The 27371-nt window shown below is 41.2% G+C and overlaps 1 protein-coding gene across 5 annotated transcripts in view; it reads left to right on the forward strand.

Moving 5' to 3' along the window:
• Window positions 1-27371, forward strand: part of LOC111344113 (uncharacterized) — a 91625-nt gene that overhangs the window by 63065 nt on the left and 1189 nt on the right. The window contains exons 12-25 of one of the 5 annotated variants that reach the window (XR_015996905.1): window positions 109-464; window positions 779-1005; window positions 1656-1948; window positions 2805-3128; window positions 10076-10190; window positions 11236-11275; window positions 12570-12690; window positions 14040-14395; window positions 14943-15169; window positions 15818-16110; window positions 16990-17313; window positions 18209-18350; window positions 19354-19407; window positions 27120-27236. Coding sequence is in view for 3 of the 5 variants with exons in the window: in XM_088749881.1 (XP_088606007.1) it covers window positions 109-464; window positions 779-1005; window positions 1656-1948; window positions 2805-3128; window positions 10076-10190; window positions 11236-11275; window positions 12570-12690; window positions 14040-14395; window positions 14943-15169; window positions 15818-16110; window positions 16990-17313; window positions 18209-18350; window positions 19354-19393; window positions 27120-27236 (2975 nt within the window). In the remaining 2 variants the exon portion in view is untranslated. Of the gene's footprint in view, window positions 1-108; window positions 465-778; window positions 1006-1655; window positions 1949-2804; window positions 3129-10075; window positions 10191-11235; window positions 11276-12569; window positions 12691-14039; window positions 14396-14942; window positions 15170-15817; window positions 16111-16520; window positions 16609-16989; window positions 17314-17861; window positions 18022-18208; window positions 18351-19353; window positions 19408-27119; window positions 27237-27371 lie in introns of those variants that run through there. The other 4 variants (XM_088749881.1, XR_015996906.1, XM_088749882.1 and 1 more) reach the window with 4 other exon arrangements.

Raw genomic sequence — 27371 nt, forward strand, 5'->3', positions numbered from 1 at the left:
AGAACCGTCTCAGTAGAGAAATACACAGGACATTCGAGAGGTTACATGATATAATTTTCACTATAACCTGTTCTTGGTTAAATTAATGTAACTTTGCCATTATTTCAGAGGTAAAATTGCAGGTGAGTCGGAGACCTGGAATCTTGCCGAAGCTGGTGCCTCCATCACATTTAGCCTTGGGACGATAGCAAATTCCTTGGCCGTGACATGTTCATTATGGAGCTCTGAAGCCATCTCTCTACCCATTGGTAAGGATGAGATCTTGGTAAGCAATGTTATTGAGCTGTCTCACGATGGCCCACCTGATCTTGAGTTCATGGAGACTGCTCCAGGAAGAATAAATGTAGGTCTGTCGCACGGTGCCTCCAACCTCAATGGATACGAGGTGGTTGTCAAGCAGTTGGTTGACCCAGAATATAACGAGTGGAAGGACTTGGAGACAACAACCATTTGGCATATGTCAGGTATTCCTATGATAAATCTGACCGATGAGATTTACACACAGGTATCCGTGATTCCATATACCACTAAGAAATTTCTGAATTCTCTCTTACGATCATTTAGGGGGAGATTGGGAGCTGGCTTAGTCCTTAGTGAGCTCGACTCAGAAAAAAAAAAAAACCTTCGATGGATTAGCATTCCAACACTGAGCGGTGCGTTCCGTCTCTATTGGCGACCTCGGTCAAGATTCTTCCATACAGACCTGCCACAAGGGGCATAATTGCTAAGTTATGACCAAATTTATTGTAACATTACTAATACTATTTTTATGTTGCAGTGAATCCAACCGTTCCCAATTGGATGTTCCCTTTCGCTGAAGCTACTTGCACGAAGACATGGTTTTCCTCATATGCGGTAGTCTGGCGCCTCAAATCTTTTGTCTTTCCTAAGCTGACGTCTGTAACCCCCGAGCTCATCTGTTCAGTGCCAGACTATCCAAATGTTAGTGTTACGATTCCACGGAACTCGTTGCCTACCGATACAGATTTTTGTTTGACTTTAAAGGTATTTATACCCGATGTTGCTTTTGATGATGATAACGATTACTATTATATACTAAACAGTGGACGGCGTTGAAGAGGGCTTGGATTAGCTTTACTGATACTCCGAATATCTTTTTCTATTCGCCTCCCAGCAAGTAGCTTAGAATTTGCGCCCGAAAACATTGTAATCGTTTCAGGAAGAAATGAGTTTTTATTATCTTTTTGTGCTACATTATCGCACTTTTTTCGTTTATACTTAACAAGTATTTACCTCACTGTCGGTGGCTGGCAGTGGATATTTACCTCGCCCCTTCGCAGCTTGGCACATATTCAACACTAGCCTCCTCGACCTCGGAAAATAGTTGTTAACAATTATTTATCATTATTATTATTATTATTGTTATTATTATTATTATTATTATCATTATCATTAATATTATCATTATTATCTTTATTATGATTCACTTAATAAGACTTTGATGGTGATGATTGGCTGGCACATGTCCATATATCAGTGTTTTCTGGGTAGACGGCTTTTAGCTGAATAAAGAGTTGTCACTGAGTCACATTCAGTTAACGATCCCATTTTATGAGGGAAACTTTTTTTGGCCAACAAAAGTACATTGAAGTTACATCAATTTCTGACGTCATTGTTATGGCTCATAACTTGAGGTGCAAGAAACGCCAAGGATTAACCACGACGTAGAAGAAATGTTTGTTGGTCCGATTCTTCACATTTCGTGTTCGCGTAATGTGAAGCTGTCGGAGTTCGTGAAAATCAGCGTCCCGCTGGCACTCAACGATGGCGAAAGAGAACCAGTGGAACTGCAATCAGGTCATTTGAGGATACTACATTTCAAATCAAGCGAAAATTCACAAGAATGGACTGATATCACAGATCATTTGGAGATGCCTGTAGTCCTCAGAGATGGAATAGCGACGTTTCAAGTCAAAGCTTTCTGCCGGTGAGACAATAGACCATGTTGAAAAACTACTTCTCATTTTATCAGCTAAGTGCATTATTTTGACATTTTTACAGTAAACCATTAGTTTTAGAAACTAAACATCCATTTTGTGGTAAATATAAACATTTGGTGGTTCTCATAACTTTGAATGTAAAACTGTGTGTAGAAAGTGCTCTAAAAAGTAACCTCTGTTGATTAATGTCCCAAAATTATTTAGGAAAAAGAAAATGATTGAAATAGCACGTTTACATGAATTTAAGGGTGACCACTCCCAAATGATGTGCACAATTGCATAGATATAAAATACCGCTCGCGACTGGAGAAAGTTGTCGAAAATAAATGAAAAAGCATTTGAGAATTCTAAGCAAGCTGAAAACTTTGCATGCACGTGCATCAATTGCTATTCAAGTGTTCATATGGGCTCTTCTATTGCGTGCTTGAATCGACTTACAAAAGTTTGAAATAAGTTTTTTTTACACGCACTGCTTTCCACTCGTGAGGTACGCCTACTTGTGAGTAAAGTAGCCCCCGTCTCCCCTCTCTGCTCTTCTTACTTCTCTAAATCTTTCAAAATTTGATGGTTTGTAAATTAAGCCGCTCAGGAGCTTCCCTGTATTATACAAGCTGGCTTCAACTCAAAAATTTGACTCAAGAGTTCAGTAACGGACGTGTTAAATTAGGTAACTGACCTACGTGGATATTTTCATTTGAAAATGTCAAGATAGTTGTCGAGGGTTTATTTCCCTCCAGCAATTTTTTTATTCAGAGGCCAGCATATGTTCTATATGCGTAGATGGGTTTTAAAACGTGGTTGTTAGGTTTATGTTGGGTAGAATTTCTTGCCATTTTCTTTCAGGTTTTGGCCCTGGTTGCTGAAGACATCAAGCGTTCCATGGCAATATGTCTCTTGCTTTCACGACAGAGTAATGAAACAACGAGCTGGCTTTTTAGTTTCCCTGTGCGATGATGCATTACCCTCGAGAAAATTGCTGATTTTCTCTTGTTTCCCGCAGCATTTAAGATTCAAAGAGAGTTACGATATATCCTCGACACATACTGTGAGTATGCAGGGATATGTCACTTCTCCGATACCTCTGTCTTACGAAGAAGAGACATTTGTGTCTCTTTCAGATGGATTTGAGGTACGCGAAGAAGGGAGAACGGAGGACATTGTCTTAAGGTAAGGACCAGTCCTTTAACGTGTTTTTATTTCATCGTTGCCATTCACTGAAGATAGAGACTTAAGGAATTTCAATGCAGAGATAAAGCTTTGTACGATGTATGTAACGGGGCGGGCGCTGACTTCAATCGATTCTTTCGGTCTGTGAATTTCTTAACAGCGCCGCATCAGAGAATGTTTTATAAGTGACGGAACCTTCAAGCATCTATCTTTCTCAATGGATTTATTGCACTTAACAGCTCGTAAAAACTGAAATACAATGAGCCGAATAGAGCTATTACTATAAATCTATGCTAATTGAAATATTTTAACTCAAGCACGCGGAGCGCGCATATATATAATTCTAAACGGCACAAATAATTATTCTTAAACATAACAAATCTGCTTTCGATTAAATGGTGTACATTTCGGGGTCTAGATAAAAGGAACAAACGATATAACATACTTCTTTCTCCGTTCGATTACAATGATATATTCCACAATCCTTCAATCAATTTCCACTACATGCGCTTGTCACTTACACGTGTGTCGAATGAAAGGTAATGCCGACAGCTAATCAATATGTCACATGAAACAAGGAGGTATTGACAGTCACGCAATCACAACAATGAACGGTATTCGATACATGGCTCCCCTAAATTGCGATAGAAATTTACCAAACTAATCAAGGAAACTAAAACCAAATCAACTATTAAAGTCCAACTGTTTAAAATCAAGTCTCTACATAGGCTACAATCTCATACAGTCCCAAAATGGCTCCTCAGGTGGGGATTCCCCGGTCTTCTCTCTCTTCACGAGGTAACAGCAAAATAAGCTTCTGAACTGGTCTACGCAGACTGGTCAGTGGTCCAGCGGGTCGACCGTTTGCGTCCAAGTTCCGGTCGGCAATCTTGATGCAAACCTTTCTTACCAGACCATCTGCATCAGGATATGTTTACTCTACACGAGCGATTCTCCAACAATTTCGCGGTGAGTTGTCATTCATAACGACAACAATGTCATCCACCTGCAGGTTTCTCTGCGGGGCTATCCTTTCTGTCGTGGCTGGAGGGACTGTAAGTAATCCTTTCGCCACCTATTCCAGAACTCATTGGCTAGAAACTAGACCCTATGCCATCGCTTCCTGGAGTACAAATTGGCTCGTTGAAATTCACCAGGAGGGGGCAATATTACCTTAGTTTTCATGGTAAGTAAGTGATTGGGCGTAAGGGGCTCAGGCATCTGTGGAGAATTTATTGTATGAACGGTCAGTGGGCGACAATTCACGATAGCTTCAGCCTCCACCATGAAGGTTCTAAGGGTTTCGTCGTCATGCTGTGCAGCATTCCGTGAAAGGAGCAACGCGAGGACATTTCGGACAGTGCGGATCTGACGCTCTCATGCCCTACCCATGTGACTTGCTTCGGGCACGTTTGTTTTGAAATCTACCCAGTCGCAGTTTGTCTTGACCAACTCTTGCCGTATCTTATCGTGTTCCAACGTGGCTAACTCCTGCTGTAATTCATTCCTTGCGCCAACAAAATTTGTGCCTTGATCGGAGCGCAACTGTTTTACTGGGCCGTGGCGTCCTACAAAACGGCGATAAGCATTCAGGAACGAGTCTGTGGACAAACTGCTTGTGACCTCGAGATGAACAGCCCTGGACACCAGGCATGTAAACAACACCCCGTGACGTTTCACTTCATGACGGCCTTCCTTGATATACCAGGGGCCAAAGTAGTCTACAGCACTGAAGGCAAAGGGAGGTGCAGGTTCTAGGCGATCCTTGGGCAAGTTTGCCATCTTTTGTTCTTGGGGACTACCTCTCAGCCTCCAAGAAGGCACACATTTGGAAATGTGATTGGAGACAGCAGAGCTCCCGCCGATGATCTAAAGGCCGCTTGCTCTGACTTCATTCTGGGTAATACCGCGACCTTGATGTTGAACTGACCTGTGATAGTGGCAGAGGATGAGATTCATCAGATGCCCTTTCTTAGGAAGAATTACTGGATGTTTCACTTCATAAGGAGCGCTGGACTGGCTTAGTCGTCCACCAACTCGCAATAGGCTGTCTTCGTCCAGAAAGGGATCCAGTTTGTACAGCGAACTTGACCTCTTCATTGCCCTTTTCTTGTCCTTACTGGTGTCTTGGTTGACGGCTTGTTGTTTGGTCTTGACATCTTTGAGTAACTGAACTTCATCTTGGAACGCTTTGTTCCGCTCTATCTTGATGATTTGCTGTTCAGCATATTTCAGCTCTTGGATATCAACTGGCTTGCAGGTGGCGATTCCTTCTTGTCTCCTTGCGTTCTCGGATTGGGAGTCGCTGATAGCTAACTTTCGCAATCTCTGCTGAAGTCGGAGACACACCGCGATTGCCTTCTTTGCTCAGTGCCAGCTGGAGAAATACGTTAGACGTTCTTGCAGAGATGATAGCTTCGGCTCTTGAGTCTGGGTAGCTCTCACAGAGACTTTCTTCACCTCAGAATCCTCAGGAGGGATGGAAGGAACGTCATCAACAGAGCTCCAGTCTTCAGGTGAGTTCAGGAGGAAGTTCAGTCCATTCCACCACAAGGTTTTGTCGATTAGCTCTTGGGCACTATTACCACGAGAGGCGATGTCTGCGGGGTTGGATTTTGTTCCCACGTAATACCACTGATTGGGGAATGTTCACTCGCGTATTTCCTGCACGCGATTGCCAACGAACACATGGAACCTTCTGGCATCATTGTTGATGTACCCTAAGACTGTTTTACTATCGGTCCAGAAGACTTCTTTCATCTGTGTGTAATCGAGCTCCTTCCGCAGCATGCAACTTCTCTCTGATGAGACGACAGTGGCCGTTAGTTCTAGCCTAGGTATGGTCACTGGCTTAAGGGGCATTACGTGTGACTTTCCCATCACCAGGGAGCAATGAACACGATTCTCCTCATCGACCAATCGGATGTAGGAACACTGCCCGTAGCCCTTCTGACATGCATCCGAAAAATGGTGCAGCTCTATGTTCTTAACTTCGTGGAAGTCTTGAGGCTTGTGACATCTTGGTACTCTGAGCTTTTCTAGAGCAGGAAGTTCAGCTCTCCACTTCTCCCATTCGGATTTTAACTTGTCAGGGACCTCTTCATCCCAGCCGATACCGTCACGGCACAGTTCCTGCAAAATTTGCTCACCTCCCAAGATGAATGGAGCGACCAGGCTGAGAGGGTCGAACACTGAGCTGACTGTTGACAGGATTCCTCTTCGTGTAGGGGGTGTATCTTGCATTATGATCCTGAACTGGAGCGTGTGGGATTCTATGCACCAATGGACGCCCAGAGCACGTTCGACAGCGGTATAGTTACTGATGAGGTGATAGTCTTTCTAGTCTGTTGCTCGATCTTCTTCTGGAACGGAATTCGCAACTTCTCTGCTGTTTGAAGTGAACTTGTGGAGCCGGAAGCCACCTTTCTGACAAAGGGACTTGGTATTCTTGATCAGCTCTTTGGCTTGTTCTACGGATGGTACTGCTTTCAGTCAGTCGTCCACGTAGAAATTTCTTAGAATAAAGTCTGCCGCTGCACTGCCGCAGGTCTCTTCATACTGGTCCGCTGTAGTTTTAAGGGCGGAGTTAGCACATCCTGGCAATGAGGTAGCACCGAATAAGTGGACAGTCATTTGAAATTCTACAGGATCTCCTTTCAGTTCTGGATTGTCCCACCACAGGAATCTCAAGAGGTTACGGTGTTCCACATCGACCTTTACTTGGTGAAACATGCCTTGGATGTCACACATAAAAGCTATTCGATCTTGACGGAATCTGCACAGAACTCCGGTGAGGCTGTTCGTCATATCTGGTCCCTGGCGTAATTGTTGGTTTAGAGACTGACCAGTTGGGGGTAGTTCCAGACTCCTTTTCCTTTCTGCTATCAGTGTTACTGTCCGTTACTTCATGGGATTCAGTTGCGAGGACGTTAAACGTAAGAGGCCTCCTTCTATTAAGACCGTTCGACTTCCATCCCTCGTCAAGATCTTCCTTAACGACTTCTTCCTTCTGAAGTCTTGCTGTTGTTACAGGATTACAGGCAATTCTAGACTCCCTTTGAAGGAAACGGCAGAATACAGAAAACGGGGGATAGCCCACTTCGCCTTTACGTATGTCGGATGACATTATTTCGCTGTGAGGTTGGGCTTCATCCTTATTGAGCCAGCGGTCTACCTCTCGACTCCAACGGTCGACAAGGTAACGAGGGAGTTTGCGAACCATTTTTTGATTTTCATCTGGATCGTCTAGGACCTTTAGGTATTTCACAGTGTTCGTAGCCGTCTGGCAGTGGATGAGGAAATCTGAGAACTTGTGCAGGCTCGTTCCATCGTTGGGAGGGATCTTAGGCCACTCATTTATTTTCTTCCTGTAAGCATCTGCGACAAGGAAGGGGTTGCCAAATCTGTCAGACAGGATCTTTCTCGCCTGCTTGTATGCGTCTTCAGTCTCCAGTAGCAGTAAGCCGCTGATCGCTTCTTTAGGTTCGCCCGTCTTGTACTTTCCCAGATATTACAGTCTTTGAGACGCCCTTTCTGTCTGCCCCTCTATTATGGTTTCGAAGGACTTCAGCCATACCGGGTAGTGTACCAAATCGCGCTAAAGATCTCCGGGAGATCTCGGGGAGCGGAAGATTATCTTGCAACCGTCGTTGGGATAGAATGTCGGCTAATCTAATTAGCGGATCTTCAACAGTGGGCTTGCGAGGTGAGTCACTTGTCTTGGCTTCTTGGTGTTTGTATAGTTCGTAATCTGCAGTGTAACGTGGATCATATCTCCGAAACAGACTGCCTTCAAACTCGGGGGCGAGCGGATTTAGTGGTTTAGGAGTAGGGGTCGCCGGCTCCTGTTTGGGTAAGCTAATGGCCTCGTCAGCAGGATTAATTTTCGAGGAAGTAGCTGCGGGCTCGTTCTTTACCACAGGAATGCCGTTGTTGCTGGAACTTTCTCCTAAAGGCCCGTCCACAGATTCTACGTTCGTCTCCACAGTCAAATTGTCAACATTTGTTACGGATGACGCCTGTGTTTTTAGATAATTTTGAAGGACGTAGTTTTTATCAATTTCGTCTGGTAAGCCTTCCTTTCCAATCAAACTACCCCTCTCGTCTACTTCAGATTTCATGACTGCCTCCATTTCGGCCTTTGCAAGCGCCAATTCCTTAGCGAGTTTAAATCTCTTGAGCTCGTCTTGAGATCTGTTTCCTTCGCAAAGAGTTTTTACTGTAACGGGGCGGGCGCTGACCTCAATCGATTCTTTCGGTCCGTGAATTTCTTAACAGCGCCGCATCGGAGAATGTTTTATAAGTGACGGAACCTTCACGCATCTATCTTTTTCAATGGATTTATTGGACTTGAGAGCTCGTAAAAACTGAAATACAACGAGCCGAATAGAGCTAATACTATAAATCTATGCTAATTGAAATATTTTAACTCGAGCACGCGGAGCGCGCATATATGTAATTCTAAACGGCACAAGTATTCTTAAACATAACAAATCTGCTTTCGATTAAATGGTGTACATTTCGGGGTCTAGATAAAAGGAACAAACGATACAACATACCTCTTTCTCCGTTCTATTACAATGATATATTCCACGATCCTTCAATCAATTTCCACTACATGCGCTTGTCACTTACACGTGTGTCGAATGAAAGGTAATGCCGACAGCTAATCGATATGTCACATGAAACAAGGAGGTATTAACGGTCACGCAACCACAACAATGAACGGTATTCGTTACAATGTATATTATGATCTGTAAACCTATATGGCAGAATTCTCATAGGCCACTGAAGTTGACCTTTATTTTACCTCGGCGAAAAAGATGCGAAGTACTTTATTTCAAGGGGTCACTATTCAGACTTAAACGTAACGAGATAACAAGAATTTTATATTTTCAAAGAAATAAAAGCTAGCACACAAAATTTAAAAGCGGGATTGCCTCTTGCTGTGGCGTACGAAGTAGCCGAAGTTGCACAAGTTTTCGTTGCTTTAAAGGGGGGGGGGGGGCAACAGCCATCTAAGCGTATTCTGAACTTTTCGATTTTTTTGTAGAAAGAAAAGCGCAATATAATTTTTTCATGTAAGTTTTGAAAAAGGTTCATCAGAAGGGTGCTCCAGGAAAAATAAAATGAATTACCACATTTTGCAACTGTCGGCGGATGCTCGATATTTGTGGTCGGTGGCTCTTGAATGTGTAAAAACATAGCGATCTGCCTCTTAGTCTATCTCGACCCTCTCAGGCATGACAAATTGAGAAAAGAAAATAAAGGGACAGGGAGGCCAATTAAGGCGATGGCTGGGACGTGTCAAGAAAGGTTTGATATGAAAAAGACCAGTTTTGTTGCTGTTCACCAATACATCAATCTTACACACAGGCGACCGAGGTTCGCTGAAGAGGAGGGATAATTTTCTATCTTATGTGAGGAAAAGGCCGTATGCGAAACGGAAAGTGATGCGTGACATGTGCAAATAAAGAATTACGCAAGATCCATTTTGGATTTGACTTCTATCTCGCAATATATGGAGGTGTTGTCACAACTGTCGTTAAAACGAATTCGTAATGTTTTCTTAGTCTGAAGATTTTTTCTTGTACTGTATCTATGCTACTTATTTTTCAATAGCTAGTCTTATATGTCAACGCACGCATGGCATGGCATGGGGTGATCCGGCTATGACTTTCTATAACTAGCTTTAGTTAAATTGACAGATTGCAAGGTCTGCGCCAGAAGCCTCCTTCTCTGTCCATTATGTTCACTTGATATTGACCATACGTAATACCAGTAAGTGATTCCTTCTTTGACTTCGACGACAAAAACGACCCAACTAACTTTAAGATTGTTTCGATATTTCTCACTGCCACTGGCAAAAATGTAGACTGATGTAAATTCATACAAAATCATAAGAAAAAGCCCTTTTTCACCAAAATATTTGTATTTTCGTACGCAAGGTTTCTTGGTCATGAACCATTTCGGCTGAGTGTACCTGTTCGCATTGGAGATAGTAGTAATCTGCGAGTCAAGTTCAAGTCCTCCGTGTCCATAATTCCTAGATCTTCAGCAACGGTATGTACAAACTCACAAACAAACGACACTTTATTCAACATGGTTAGCATCAATTACTGATAACTCAGTAGTTTACACAATGGCCCTCCCTCCTTAAGCTAATAAAATAAGCATCGAGTCTAAAAATCTCAACTGGCCAGAAGCAAACTGGTTGACTATATGCACAGTGCAGTTAAGGAGTTGAACACGGAGCAAGCGAAAACAAAACCGTTAAGTAGCAGAGTGGAGGAATTGAACTCGAGACTATCAGCGCACCAACCCTGTGAAAAACGAGTGATTACATCCTTGTATTTTGTAAAGACACTTACTTGGGGAGCAGAGATATCTCTATGTACTGATACAGTTGTGTGTACTCCTCCTAAAAACACCTTTCTTGCTTATGCCCCTCGTGCGCTTACTATGAAACTCAACATGATTGGGAAAGACTTTGCCTTATTAATTTTATCTCCCCCCCCCCCCCCCCACCAAAAAAAAAAAAGAAACAAATGTTCAAGAAGATATAGCGGCCACCCTAGAATGCTTTCAGTCCTTTTGAACAAAATGGTGATCATATACAACCATAATGACTTTTGTAATCTGGGAAGAGAGAGATCTCTTCGTGATAAACAATTGCCTCAGATTTGACAAGCTCTACAGAATCTACAATGGTATTGATTAAATCTCACCATCAAAAGGGTACCGATCGAAGCTAGGAATGAGATAATGACATCATTTTAGGGTGGCATGAGCTTATTTTGAGGAACAATAGATAGAAGCACAAGGGTGAAGGTCAAGTAAAAGAGATTTGGCGTCCAAAGGAAATAGTAGAAGAACATATAGGACCTTACGAGACATTCCTTTTTTTTTTCAGTTGTTTTGAAGCCTCTCTTCATACCGATTTGTCTCTCATCACTAAATTGTCCAAATCAATGTCCTCATCATTTACTTGATTAATTACTGACCTCATTACATCTTTTACTTTTTATTTATATCCTCCTTTTCTTTAGTTTTATTCACTTCCAATTCATATACAGCCGTAAATTGAAAAATTTCCCTTCTCTTTTAGGCTCCTGTTCCTGCGATCCATGACTTTAAAGAAGGAAATGGTAAATTGTGTTGGTGTTATTATTGTTGTTGTTTCGTTGTTGTTCGAATAAATATAATTCAATAGATCGGTCAGCAGTGTTTTAACATATGCGAACCTAGAAATGCAGGCCCTGTGTGTTTTTGAAAATGAAGCCTCTTGACTAAGCAATATAATTTCACTGCAGAGACATGATAACCTGTTTTAGTTCATGTTTTAATATATCAGGGCATACTCCCCTAACGCTCAAAGTGATGCCTTATCCTCTCTGCTACTACTTATAATAAAGTTGGGATCTAACGCCGCGCTGTGATTGGTTGAAAGAGCGTGCTCTTTCAGAGTACAAAACACGGTACTGAACTTAAGCTGTCACGCCATCTGCCAATTTGTACCATTCGTCTAACCATTTCCCGGACTTCTCTATACCTTTTTTTTCATTAATTGAAACTGAAATTTCGAAACAAGCGAGACAGCGAGTAGCAACAGGAGAAAAACACAAAGGCTTGTTAACATGTCAAGCGCCATTATCTCCACCTCACTCGTATTTATGTTTTGCATATCCACGTGTAAGTTGATGTTGATTCAATTTTGTGGCAAGAGAAAAAATCTCAAAAATCGATGGATTGCCTTGGAATTGTCATTATGTGACACCGCTGATCCTGAGGTAGAGAACGAACAAAAAGTGGTCGGGCTGCTGAGATCTAGAGTAGAGTAGAGCTTCAAAAAACTGATTGCATAGGGACTTTTATTTAAGGATTTTCCAAAAGATCTCTTTTCTAAACGGAACGAAGACTAGAATGCTTTCGATCAACACTGAAATGCAAACTGAACAACTTACCGTCCGCGCTGGTTGACTACTTATTGAGAACATTTCAGCTGGATTTTACAACATGACTGGAGCCCACGAGTAATGGCTCCTGGACATGATGAATCAACTTGGCACGTTTGAAGGATTCAGAGCAAATCGCTGAACACGATAAACCTACTTGCCTTGCCATGTTGGAAGAACACTCAAAAGCAAAAGGCTTAGCCCTCAACACAGCAAACCGCTTTGTCGAAGGCTTCCGATTGAAACTTTGGGTTAAAGGACCAGTCATTTAGTTTCTCACCTTGGAGGGGTGGGGGATTTCTGGGGGATCACATGGATTTCAGGAGAATGGGTGGGGGAATCAGTCGTCCACAATAATTGCCAATGGGAGGGGGATAGTAAGAACGTTACAGAGCCCTTGGTTGTTAAAAATCTGATTAGAAATTGAGACTGGATACCAATGGAAGGGGAACGATTTAATATGCCTTTGTCTTGTCCAAACAAATAGCCCGAGAGGAAGACAAGTCACTTGAGGTGGAAGAAGTTGTCAGCAGATCAACTGATCAAGATGATGAACAACTGGAGGAGGCTGCTGGAAATGAGAATGGAGGAAAGACTGTCATTCGGAGGTATTGTATAGGGTACATGTAATTGTAATGTTCTTTTACCCATGTTAGTAAAGGTAATATCGCAACAATCAATTAAATAGATATTTAACCCTTTTACTCCTAAGATCTCACTAGTAATTCTCCTTATTGTCTGCCATACAATTCTAATGATGTTGGTTCGAAGGATCATGTATTAAATCAACCAATAATCTTAGAATTTATTGTTTTCTCTTTTCTCATCTATTGTCTGCGTGGTATTTTATTGATACGGTAAGGAGAAATTCTGTCTGGCTCACTCATGAGAGTTAAGGCAGGGGGCCGTTAACACGTTTTTGTGTTAATATGCATGAAAACACATTAAAATTATTGTATAATAATCATATCGACTTAACGGAAGAAAATTTCTTGGGATGAGGAGGATCAATGATAACGGTTAATACTCAACTGGCCGAGAATTTTGGGATTTGGGCATATATGCATATATTGAATCCTGTGTCGTTGCTATTTAACTTGCGAGAGACTGTTATTAACTGTTTAAAATAGTGAAAAAAAGTCCTATCCTCCTAGCAATCCAGCTGTTCGAAAACCAGCAATTTATTCGTGACAAGTAAGTCAACAGTTATTTTGTACAATCATTGCTTCAATTTGAGATGTTCGGAAACCTTGTGAAGGAATCGCTTTTGGCTGGTGAGGTAAAAAATTTAGGATTGTTTTCCCAAAATCCCTGTTAGGTTTTCTTCTACACCTATGAACTGATAGAAAGTGCAGTCCTGGATTGCTTAAAATGTGTTCATCAGGATTACTGGAGTAAGGCACCTTCGCAATGGCTAACTTATCTGAAATCTGTTGTTTTCACACTTCGGAGCTTCCCTGGGCCAACTTAATCGTTGATAAGTATCCAAAACAACCGACTCCATCACATTTTTAGCAGAAATCTGCTGTTTTCAAACTCCGGAGTTTCCGTTAGTCAACTTAATGGTTGATAGAGAACAAAAAAACTGATTCCACCAAATTTTTAGCGAAAAAAGGGACAGCAAATTAGGCGTTTTCGCCATACCTAACAAAACTGACAACATTCCGTGGTTTGGTATCTTATTTGTGACATCAAATCCGAAGTGTCCACTCTCGAGCCTAATGTTATCAGTTGTTGTGTTTTGTGCGTACGTTTTCGCTGCTGGAGTGAGATACTGACAAAGAACTTGTTCTGTATGAAGGAAGTCAATCGCTATAATTTTTGCGAGCGAGATTGAAGAGCTAAAGAACCGTCTCGATAGAGAAATACACCACAGGACATTTAAGAGGTTACATGATGTAATTTTCACTAGAACCTTGTTCAAGGTAAAATTAATGTAATTTTGTGATTATTTCAGAGGTAAAATTGCGGGCGAGTGCCAGACCTGGAATTTTGCAGAAGTGGGTGCATCCATCACATTTAAACTTGGGACGATCGCAAAATCTTTGGCCGTGACATGCTCATTATGGAGCCCTGAAGCCCTCTCTCTACCCATTGGTAAGGATGAGCTCTTGGTAAGCAATGTGATTGAGCTGTCTCACGATGGCGCACCTGATCTGGAGTTCATGGAGAATGTTCCAGGAAGAATAAATGTAGCTCTGTCGCACAGTGCCTTCAACCTCAAAGGATACGAGGTGGTTATCAAGCAATTGGTTGACCCAGAATATAACGAGTGGAAGGATTTAGAGACAACAAACATTTGGCATACGTCAGGTATTTCTAAGATAATTTGGATATATCAACAAAGTTGAAATGGTAAATTGGCCACCGTAACGATTACAAAAGCTGACGTTTCATTCGCTCCGACGAAGGGCTAACGCTCGAAACGTCAGCTTTTGTAATCGTTGCGGTGGCCAATTTACCATTTCAACTTTGTTGATATATCCAAATTATTTCGTTACCCCCACCGACGCAGCCCCAAACAGTTTCTTTCGAAACTATCAGCCTTTATCCATTGCTATGATAAATCTGACTGATGAGATTTATACACAGTATAATTCCGTATACCACTCAGAAATTTATCAATTCTATGCTACCATCATTTAGGGAAGATGGGAAGTTGGCTTAATGCTTAGTGAGCCTAATTCTAGAAAAAAAAAAAAAAACCTTCGATGGATTAGCATTCCAACACTGAGCTGTGCGTTACGTCCTTATTGGCGATTTTAGTCAAGATTCTCCAATACAGACCTGCCACACGGGACATAATTACTAAGTAATAACCAAATTGATTGTAACATTACTAATACTCTCTATATTGCAGTGAGTGCAATCGTTCCCAATTGGATGTTCCCTTTTGCTGAAGCTACTTGCACCAAAAGGTGGTTTTCCTCATTTGCGGTTATCTGGCGTCTCCAATCTTTTGTCTTCCCTAAGCTGACATCTGTGACCACTGACTTTATCTGTTCAGTGCCAGACTATTCAAATGTTAGTGTTGCGATTCCATGGAATTCTTTGCCTGCCGATGCAGACTTTTGTTTGACTTTAAAGGTATTTATACCCGATATTGCTTTTGATGATGATAACGATAATTAATATATACTAAACAGTGGACGGCGTTGAAGAGGGCTCAGATTGGCTATACTCATACGCCGAATGTATTTTGCTATTTACCTCTTAGTAACAAACTGAGGATTTGCACCCGAAAACATTGCAAGAACAAATGAGTTCTTGTCATCTTTTGGTGCTACATTATCTCAATTTTTTGGTTTATACTAAACAACTATTTACCTCACTATTGGTGGCTGCAGTGGATATTTAGCTTGCATCTTCGCGGCTTGGCACATATCCACCACCAGCCTCCTCCACCTCGGTGAATAGCTGTTAATTATTTTATATTAAATTAATAATACTACTACTAATAATAATAACTATGATTATTATTATCATTATCATTAATATTATCATTATTATCTTCATTCTGATTCATTTAATAAGACTTTTGTGGTGATGATTAGCTAGCACTTGTCCACGTGTCATTGTATTGTGGGTAGACAGCTTTCAGCTGAAAAAAGGAATTGTCACTGAATCACATTTATTTAACGATTCCATTTTATGTGGGAAACTCTTTTTTAGCCAAGAAAAGTACACTGTAGTGATTTTAATGTCTGATGTCATTGTCTTGGCTCATAATTTGAGGTGCAAGAAGCGCCAAGGATTGACCGCGACGTAGAAGGAATGTTTGTCGGTCCGATTCTTCACATTTCGTGTTCACATGATGTGAAGCTGTCGGAGCCAGCGAAAATCAGCGTCCCGCTGGCACTCACCAACAGTGAAAAAGAACCAGTGGACCTGCAGTCAGGTCAGTTGAGGATACTACATTTCAAATCAAGAGAAAATTCGCAAGAATGGACTGATATCACAGATCATTTGGAGATGCCTGTGGTCCTCAGAGATGGAATAGTGACGTTTCAAGTCAAAGCTTTCTGCCGGTGAGACAATGGTTCATGTTGCAAAAGTACTTCTCATTAGATCAGCTGAGTACATTATTTTGACATTTGTCAAGTAAACCATTAGTTTTAGAAACTAAAAATTCGCTTGGTGGTAAATCTAAACACTTGTTAATTCTGTTTTTCTTAATGTGACACTGTGTAGAAAGTGCTATAAACTAAGTAATCTCTATTGATTGATTTATGTCCCAAAATTATTTAGTAAAATAAAAATTAGTAAAATAACACTTTTACATAAACTTAAGAGCGACCACTCCCAAATAATATGCATAATTGCAAAATAAAAAATAGCGCTTGCGATCGGAGAGAGTTGACGAAAATAGGAAAAATTAAGTGAAAATTCAAAGCAAGTTGAAAACGTCGCATGCTTATACATCAACTGCTATTGATAGGTACACAAGAGGTCTTCCAGTGAGTGGTTTAATGAGCATACAAACTTTTGAATCATGTTGTTTCACACGCACCGCTTTCCCATGAGAGGTACGACTACTTGTGAGTGAAGTGGCCCTCCCTATCTCCCCTCCCCCCCCCCCTAAAAAAAGAAACTTCGCCTCCTTCTTCGACATTTTATGGTTTGTAAATCAAGCTCTGGAACTTCCCTGTATTGTACGAGCTGGCTTCAAACTCAAAAGTTCGTCTCAAGAATTCAAACGCAGACTTGTCAGCCAGTGTTGAGCTAGGTAACTGACTTATGTCGATATTTTTATTTGAAAATGTCATGAAGATAGCTGTCGAGGGTTTATTTCCCTCCAGTAAATGTTTTTATTCACAAGAGGCCAACATACGTTCTACACGTGTAGATGTATTTTAAAACGTGGTTTTTAACTTAATGATATGTAGAATTCCTGCCATTTTTTGCAGGTTTTGGCCCTGGTTGCTGAGAACGGCCAGTGTTCCATGGAACTATGTCTCTTTTCTTTACAATAGAACCATGAAACGACGAGCTGGCTTTTTAGCTTGCCTGTGCGATGATGCAGTACCCTCAAGAAACTCGCTGATTTTTTCTTGTTTCCCGCAGCATCTAATGTTCACAGAGGTTAAGGATATATCCTCACTGCATACTGTGAGTATGCAAGGATATGGAACCTCATGGGTACCTCTGTCTAACGAAGATAAGATATTTGTGTCTCTTTCAGAGGGGTTTGAGGTACGCGAACAAGAGAGTACGGAGGGCATCGTCTTAACGTAAGCACCACTCCTGTTACGTGTTATCATACCACCTTCGTCATCCACTCGTCCGTTTATGTGAAAAAAAAAAACTTGGCGATCCTGCCTCTTAGTCTGTGTCGACCCTCTCAGGCGTAACAAATTGACAAAAGAAAATAATGGGGCAGGGAGGCCAATCAGGGCGTTGGCTGGGACATGTTGAAGTAGGTTTGATATCAAAAAGACATTTAGTCTTGTCACTGTTCATCGATACGTCAATCCTACTCGCAGACGACCGTGGCTCGCTGAAAGAGGAGGGATACTTTTTATTTTATGTGAGCAAAAGGCCAGATGCGAAACCAAAAGTGATGCATGACATATACAAAAAAAAAAAACCTACACGTCAAGATTCGTTTCGGATTGACTCTCACTCACAGTAGATGGAGGTGTTGTGTCAACCGTTTTAATTATAATAATGTTTGCACAAGGAAAAATGCATTCGTAGTGTTTTTTAGTCTGATAATTTTATTTTTCCTGTGCTTTATCTATGTAACCATCATTGATTTCTAAACCCTATTTTTTAATAGTTAGTTTTAGATGTCAACACACGCATGGTATGACATGGGCTGATCCAGCTACGACCATCTGTAACTAACTTTAGTGAAACTGACATATCCCAAGACCTGGACCAGAAGCCTCCTTCTCTGTCCTATTGTGTTTTCTTGATATTGACGATTAGTACTATCAGTGAGTGACTCCTTCGTTGACTTCGACGACTAAAGAGAGTAAACTAACTGAACGAGTGTTTCTATATTTCTCACTGCCTCTTCCAAAGACGGAGACTTGAGTGACTTTTCAAGTCCTCTACATGACTGATATAAACTCTTGAAAATCATAAATTCACCAAAATATTTTTGACCTTTTTCTTGGCAAGGTTTCTTGATCAGGAACCATTTCGGCTGTGTGTACGTGTTAGCATTGGAGACAAGAGTAATCTGCAAGTCAAGTTCTGCAAAGAGCGAGAGAAATCAGGAGTGATATGTGCAGTGCCCATAATTCCCAGATCTGCAGCAACGGTAACTACCAAAAAAAAAACCAACTAAACCTTATTTAACATGGTTAACATCAATTGCCGATAGCTCAGTAGTTTACATAATGGCCCTCTCTCCTTAACCTAATGAAATAAGCATCGAGCCTAAAAAATCCCAACTGGCCAGAGGCAAACCAGTTGGCTATATGCACCGTACAGTTGAGGGTTTGAACTCGGGGCAAGCGAAAACAAAACCAGCGAGTAGCAAAGTGGAGGAATTGAACTCGGGACAGTCAGCGCACTACCCTTGTGAAAAACGGGTTGTTACACCCTTGTATTTTCTGAAGACACTCACTTGGGGAGCAGAGATTTCTCCATGGACTGATATAGCTCTTTTACTCTTCCTAAAAGCATATTTCTTTCATATGCCCCTTATATGCTTAATATGAAATTCAACATGACTGGGAAAGAGTTTTCCTCGCTCATTTTATCAAACAAAAAAAGAGATAACCAACAATCCAGAAAATGGCTTAGGAAGATGAAGTGGCCACCCTTGGATGCTTTCTGTCCTTCTGATCAAAGTGTTATCATATACAACCATAACACCTAATGTAATGTGGGATGAGAGATGGCAAGCTATGCTGAATCTATACTGGAATTAATAAGAATTCGCCCATCGAAAGGGTTCCGATCGAGGTTAGGGTTGTGATAATGACGTCATTTTAGGGCAGCATCAGCTTCTTTTGAGGTGCAATAAACAGAAGCACAAGGCTGATGGTTAAGCAAAAGAGATTTGGCCTCCAAAGGAAATAGTGGAAGAACCTATAGGACCATATAAGACATTACTTTTATTTTTCAGTTGTTTTGAAGCCACTTTTCATGCCGGTGGGCCTTTCACCACTAAATGGTCCAAATCAATGTCCTCATCATTCACTCTTTAAATTACGGACTTAATTTCATCTTTTACTTTTTATCGACATCCCCCTTTTCTTCAGTTTTATTCACTTCATATACACCCGTAAATTGAAAACTTTCCCTTCTCTATTTAGGCTTCTGTTCCTGCGACCCTTGACTTTGAAGAGGGAAATGGTAAATTGTGTTTGGTACTGTTATTGTTGTTGTTTTCGTTGTTGTTCGAATAAATATAATGTACTAGTTCGGTCAGCGTTATTTTAACATATGCAAACCCAGAAATGCAGGCTCTGTGTGTTTTTGAAAATGTAGACCATTGGCTAAGCAATGTAATCTCACTGCAAAGTCATAATAACCTGCTTTAGTTCATGTTTCACTATATCAGGGCATGCTCCTACTCATGCGCAACAGTGATGGCGTACCCTCTATGTTACTGCTTACAATAAAGTTTGGTTAGAACGCGCGCTGTTCAGAGTAGAAAACACAGCGCTGAGCTGAAGCTGTCACACCATTTGCTAATTTTTACTATTCGTCCGACCACTTCTCGCGGCTTTTTTTTTTTTTTCGTTAATTGTAAATAAAATTTCGGAACAAGCGAGCCAGCAAGTAGCAATAGAAGAACCAAACAAAAGTTTGGAAACGTGCTAAGCACCGTTATTTGTCGTTGTTGTAAAGTGAGTACAGACGAAATTCCTCAAAGAGAAAACGAAATGGACTGTCCGAAGGTTTTCACGCTCAATTTAGATTGTAAGTTTACATACGGTAATGAAAATCTACCACAGCTAACACTCGAACAGTGTATATAGTTTCGTGTTCAAAAACAAAACAGGACTGCATGATGACAAATATAGCCAAACTGGCATGGCTATCTTTAAAACAGGGAATGAGGGAATGAGGGAATGGGGAATGGGAAATCTTTCAAACAGGGAATCCTTAAAAGCGGGAATCTTTAAAACAGGGAATCTTTAAAAGCGGGAATCATTAAAACGAGAATCTTTAAAAGCGGTAATCTTTAAAACGGGGATCTTTAAAACGGGGAATCTTTAAAAGCGGGAATCTTTAAAACGGGGAATATTTAAAAGCGGGAATCTTTTAAAAGGGGAATCTTTAAAAGCGGGATTCTTTAAAAACGTAACAATTTTTTTTCGGTGGATGGCAGCGGCACTCGATTATTATTATGTTTTTATTAGCCTGAATGGTGAGCCAGCCATCAGCCCTATGAGCAATTATGATTGAATACTCTGATCTGCATCGTTTTTCGGTATTATCCTCAGGGTTCAAATGACAGTCGGCTGCCGGTAGCAGCCTGATTTTTTAACATACTTGCTAGCAATTTTTCACCAAAGAACTATAATTTTTATAAAAAGTATTTTTCTTATTGATCGTCCAAATGAAGTAAAAGTCCCTGTCCTGTTATGGTAAACATTTCATATCAGACAATGATGCGGTAAAGATTGCTATACTGCTAAACTTTGCAGGAGTAAACTATGGATAGTTTTCACAAGCCTAGAGCTTTGAGTCTCGACAGAAACACATCAGAAAATTGGCGGCGATTTAAACAGCAGATTGATATCTACTTAACTGCTTCGGGAAAATGAAACAATAACCACGTGCGAGCTGTTATGTACTAATGACATAGAGCATGCGTGTCACGCATGACGTCCAAACGTGACAAACGCAGCCAAGAAATATTTTAAAAGCTTTTTGGAGACGTAAACGAATATAAAGTTTCGAAATTTGAAGCTTGCTACAAGGAGTATTTTTGTAAACAGTATTCAGCTTTCTACGTATTTGTTCAAGCGTGAAACGTGCAAGTTTGTTTACACACTGTCTCATTACCGTGTTTACGTTTCTGCACGTTCATACGACCTTAAATCGAGATTTATTTTCCGCCAAACTCTGTTCAATGTCGTTTGTATAGCCTTCTTACGTGTTCAAATTTAAGTCGATGCTTGACATTACGGATTTTCCCATGATTGTAAATGAAGAAGCGCGACAGTTTGTCAAGACAAAGTTAAATATTTCACGCTTTAACAAACACCGAAAATTTGAGTCGTTCACCACGCTTTGTTATTTGATAGGGAATTGCCGCAACGAAACTTGTTGATCAAATAAAGATTCTTATGCTGGAATTGTTTTAGTAATTTAATCATGTTGAGTGTTGAAAACATGCGCTGAGTGCCCTTCCATTATAGCCTAGTTTTACTTGTGTCAACACTCATGGTCTTAAAATAAGTGAGGAGAATTTGCTACCTTTCTATGATCAAGAAATGGATAGATATTCTAGTCTTCTCGGATAAGGACGAATAAACCGTAGGCCCCGTCTCCTGCAGGGTTAGGGGTAGGAGACGTTAATTTCCCACGCACGAGATTATTGTGTGGTGGATGTCCTCCCCTGGGTGGGATGGGTGGGTGTTGGCCCTGATAAGCCCCTATGGGGAGTGGTCAATAACCTGTGTATGTAAGTAGCTCCCATTGCGGGCCTATGTTTACGTAAACATCCGGGCAATCGCCCATGTGCTTTGAAAAAGAAAATCGTCGCGTTCATTAAAAAAAAATTTTTTGTTGCCATGTATTGTCGTTGTTTGTAAACCCTAACCTCGAACAGTCGGTGAGTTTTCATTTCAGTTGTTTATGTTGTAATTTCGTTTATTTTAAGCGTGTTTTCTGTTTGCAGAAAACCTCTCCTTTACTGGTTAGTCGAGTTTTCGACTCAAGTAAGTGTTTCTGTGAAATAAACAACACATGAATTTTGATGGATTCACTTGCTTAACATTGAAAAAACGATCAACTTTTTCACAGACCATTCATTCATTTGGTCGATTTCATTTCACACTTCTAAATATTCCTCATTTTAAAGATTCTCGCTCTTAAAGATTCCCGCTTTTAAAGATTCCCGCTTATAAAGATTCCCGCTTTTAAAGATTCCCGCTTTTAAAGATTCCCCATTTTAAAGATTCCCGCTTTTATAGCTTCCCCATTTTAAAGATTCCCGCTTTAAAGATTCCTCGTTTTAAAGATTCCCGCTTTTAAAGATTCCCCGTTTTAAAGATTCCCGCTTTAAACATTAACCATTTTAAAGATTCCCGCTTTTAAAGATTCCCCATTTTAAAGATTCCCGCTGTTAAAGATTCCCCGTTTTAAAGATTCCTCATTTCAAAGATTTCCCATTCCTTATTCCCCATTCCCCATTCCCCATTCCCTCATTCTCCATTCCCCATTCCCTGTTTTAAAGATAGCCAAACTGGCATAACTGTTTCAATTTCCAAAAAATCATGAAGGTGTCAGAGCGACTGCGATCATGCTGAGGTCCACCACGGCCAGCTTATCATGGCGATCTCCGGGCATCGCAGCGAAGCAAGGAACAGAAATCACATCGCCCGCCCTACGAGTGAACAACTAAGAGCTTGCTCTGATATCCTTTCCGATGCGTTGAGTGGAAGGCCACATCAGTCATAGCAGCCGACTTTTACGGTGCTGTCATCGCGAGCAATCTTCATGTTGATGTGAATTCCGCTGTTGTTCATTGATAAAACACACGCCTTGAGCATTTTCTTTTCTAATTGTTACATGAAAAACTTGCGTGTTTATATGAAGCACGATTCGGCTGGATTTCACTTTCAGATTCTGTAGTAAGACTAAAGAGCTTCAAGCAAAAGTATTAAATTCGACCCGTCGAACTATTTCAATTTGCAACCATTGCAGATTGTGAACTTTGATGGTTTGTGAACTTTGATAGTTTGACATTTTTGACAGCTTTGGTCTTCTCCAACCTTCATCCTTAGAAGGATTCTGATTGTCTTATTGGAGCGTGCTTTATGAGAGTATAGAACATGTTGACGACGCTGGTGTTCGCTCATCCTCGGAGCCCCAGGGGCTGTGGGTCGATTTCAACGATTTCAAGTTAGGGCATGAAGAGCCCCTGGGGACATTGTCTTACAAGACTAGTTCCAAACGGTCGCAGTCGTTCTGCCATCTGATTGGTGCCAGAAAATCTTTGTGTTTTTCTGCCCAATCAGAGAGAAGTGTGCGTTAGAGTCATTTCGTGTGTTTTAACACGGACATATACTAGTAGCTTAGTTGCTCGCTATGTTTGTTTGGACCTTGCGACGGAGATTTGCTTGAGGTGAAAAGTTTCAGTCTCAGCACACAATGTAAGAGAAATCGATCATGTCCGCGAAAATCTTACCGGAAATTATACTGAATACTTTCACAGGTATCACCAGAGAACATGTTTTAAAGTTTGCGAGGTTTGTATACAACACGATGGTTGCAGTCATTGATATGTCGCTTTAAACGTTAAACGAGATTTAAACACGAAGGCGCGCTATAAAAGGAGTCTAAGGAGCCTTAGGTCCCACTGGACCATTTGTAAATCAACCGTCGTGTAGAACTCTTAGAGTCAAGTCAGCTTGAGCTACAGCTACTCCAAAGCAGTGAACAGCGGGCGCATTCCTTAAAATTGTTTTATGTCTTCATCACAATACAAGAACTTTTTAGATTTGTATTTCCTTTCTCCAATGGAAACTGTCTTTATTTGTGGCGGTAAATTTGAGATCGAAGTAGGTGGTTCGCACGTTACCTCATGCCACCATGCTTGTGGAAGTAAACAATAGATATCTCATTAGCTCCTTTTGTTCCTCTACCAGCATTTGAATTTGACCCGCACACGTCAACGGTGAGTGACAAATGAGCCTAGGTCTTCCCAGGGAAGACTTCTTTGTATAGCGCGCCTTCGTGTTTAAGCTTAAATCTTTCTAGATTTTTTGCATAATTTGCTGTGACTGAAACTTTGCCAATCCCGGGAAGTTATTTCGTCGCACGGGCCACGCATGTATGTCGAGCAACTGGTACTTGCGCAACTTTCTGTGCGTGCCAAAATCTAGATAGATAATAATCTTTAGACAGGGTGCGTTCTCACAGAAGTGGTTTTCAGAACGGCCCTGTAAGCACCCACCCAACCCACCCCAGGGGAGGACATCCATCACACAGTATACTCGTGCGTGGGAAATTAACGTCTCCTACCCCAAACCCTGTAGGAGACGGGACCTCCATTTATTCGTCCCTATCCGAGAAGACTAGAATATCTAACCATTTCTTGATGTTACAGAAAGGAAGCATATTCTCAGTTATTTTAAGACCTTGAGTGTCGGTCCGGCCGGGGCTCGAACCCTCGACCTCCCGCACAACAGTCCAGCGCTCTATCCATTGAGCTAACCGGGAGGCGGTTAGCTCAATCTCATCTTCACTTAAAAAAAAAAAAAAAAAAAAAAAGAGAGAAGCTAAGCGTGGAAACTTTTGCTTATTAGTTGTGGGTAGATGACTGTACTACTAAGCAGACATTTGCAATAAAGCAAACCCGCCCTTTCCATCCAATATTTCTTGGTCTTTTTGTTTTTCCCATCGAAAACAGCACCGGATCGATTCCCAATGATCAAAGGTATTCAACTTGGTCTTCAACAATCGACAGAAGGGACAAGAAGAGAATCCGTTGCCTTCCTAGCTTAAGAATTTCAACACTCTAGGCAGCAGTTGAAAGATTAAACTCTTTCCAAACCCCTTCGCTAACTGGCCGAAAACATCTCTCCTTCCCACGATGTTCTCGTTAATAAGTTTTTGTTCAGATTTTAATTAGCTAACCGGAAACACAGCTAAGCTTTCTCTTAGCACTTGCCGGAGGTCGTCCACGAACTTAACGTTCTCTGCAACCTTGGCCGTTTTGTGAACGACTTTACTACTAAGATTAGATTTTGGCGCGCACAGAAAGCTGAAAGCTATGTAGGCGAAAGCGCCAGTTACTCGACATACCTGCGTGGCTCGTGCGACGAAATAACTTTACGGGATTGGCAAAGTTTCAGTCACAGCAAACTATGCAAAAAATCTAGAAAAAAGTATTCAGTATAATTTCCAGTAAGATTTTCGCGCACAATCTGATCGATTTCTCTTACATTGTGTGCTGAGGCTGAAACTTTTCCCCTCAAGCAAATCTCCGTCGCAAGGTCCAAACAAACATAGCGAGCAACTGAGCTACTAGTATATGTCCGTGTTAAAACACACGAAAGGACTCTAAAGGACACTTCACTCTGATTGGGCAGAAAAACACAAAGATTTTCTTGCACCAATCAGATGGCAAAACGACTGCGACCGTTTGGAACTAGTCTTGTAAGACAATGTCCCCAGGGGCTCTTCATGCCCTAACTTGAAATCGACTCAGCCCCTGGGTCTCCGAGGATGGTGTTCGCTTTGGAAATAAAGTTTGTTTTGAAAATTGAAAGTAATGCGTGAAGACTTTAACGGATACTTTGTTATAAAACAAAGTGGAGAAGCCTTAACTGTACTCTGTTCTGTTATACAGCAGTTAAGAAGCGGCTAGAGCACTCAAGACTGCGTCTCGTGTTTCTCCCTACTCTTCTTTTGTGCTCTAGTCGCTTCCTGCGTGCTTTGAAGCAAGACGTACACAGCACAGTCGAGGCTTCTCTATTTTTTAATCAGTTAACTCGATACAGACCTCGATAGGTGTATCTTTCCTTGTTAGAAATTGAATACAGGAAATTATCAAAGCGCAAAACGTACGGTTTGGAAAAGACAGAAAGCATTGTCAGTCTCCAAAAATATGCATTCCGTTGGTTGCGTTTTTAAAATAACCCTAACAGTGAGAGATCCTATGCATCCTACTATTTCTTTTCAAATGTATTCTTTGACCGAATCTGTTTTCCTATATCAGCCCCCTTTGGATAATTTATCAGTACATTTGTGCTCCTTCTGGATTATGATAGAACTATTAAGACTCACTGCTTCAAGTTTTCCGGACTGAGTTTTATAGGGACGGCCACAATAAAAGATCACTACGATATCACTTGATCAGCAGGGATTTGCTAAAGCAAAGGCATAGAAAAAACCAGGAAAGATTTATTACTCGACGTTTCGGGGTCATCGTGACTCCATTATCAAGAGACCAGTTTAAAAACATGCAAATAAGGAAAGGTACAAGAATAGCATAAATTAGACTGAACGGCTTAAACAAACACCTTGGCGCGGATGGAATCCGTTTGCACGTTCAGTGTTGGCTTACGCATGCGAATATACAACATTTCATTAACAAGGCAATCAAATTTGCCGTTACATTTCGTGATGACGTTGAATTGCTCGATCAAGCGTTCAGGCATTTCTCTATTGTGCTGGAGGTGGTAGTGTTTGTAGATAGAAGATGATTTCCTTGTGTGCCCTTCTACGCGCTCGTGTAAGTGACCACGAGTATAGCCCACATACCCTGCATCACACAGGTTACATTTAAATTCATAAACGACACATTGTTGGTTAACAATAGGGGGCTTAATTTCGTGTTGCTTAAGCTGTTGATCGAGCTTAGGGCTAACGAACACTGGTTGGACAGTCACGCTTAACTTCGAGCTTAGACTGTTCAGTTGTTGTTTAACATGATTAGCTGACGACTGGTCCTTGAAGGGTAACACTAATCTCACAGTCTCCGATGGTACGTCTGGTGATGGACAGGGTTCTGCAGATGAAATCCTTCTCTCAACGAACCGCTTGATTGTAGTTTCAACCAGTGGCTTTGGGTATTTCAAGTTATGAAAAACCCCTCTAAGGCGGTCACATTCCTCGGAGAAGAAAGACCAGTTAGAAGATAATCGATAAGCGCGATCCACCATGGTGTTAACTAGGCTGCGCTTTTTATCTTTTTTATCTGCGCTTTTTTATCTTTTCAGTCTAATTTATGCTATTCTTGTACCTTTCCTTATTTGCATGTTTTTAAACTAGTCTCTTGATAATGGAGTCACGATGACCCCGAAACGTCGAGTAATAAATCTTTCCTGGTTTTTTACTACGATATCAGATCATTTTAAAACAATCATCAGTTACATTAAACACCATTACTCTACAGGTATGTCCGCCCAAATTGCGCAACAGTCAGGCGTAAAGCGTCCAAATGTAGAATCGTGGTCAGGAAGCCCTGATGCAGCTAAGAAAAGAAAACGCTCGTGTGTTGAGATTGAGAATGGTATGCTTATTCATCTTTTTCTTTGTATTTTCAAATTTAAATTTTGCTGTCACGTATCTATTCACCGTTGGATATTCACTCCTACTGCGAGAAAATCGTACCCCCGTTCCTGCAAATGTCTCCTCGCTCAAGCCT

Source organism: Stylophora pistillata, chromosome 2 (assembly GCF_964205215.1).
Source record: "Stylophora pistillata chromosome 2, jaStyPist1.2, whole genome shotgun sequence".
NCBI lineage: Eukaryota > Metazoa > Cnidaria > Anthozoa > Scleractinia > Pocilloporidae > Stylophora > Stylophora pistillata.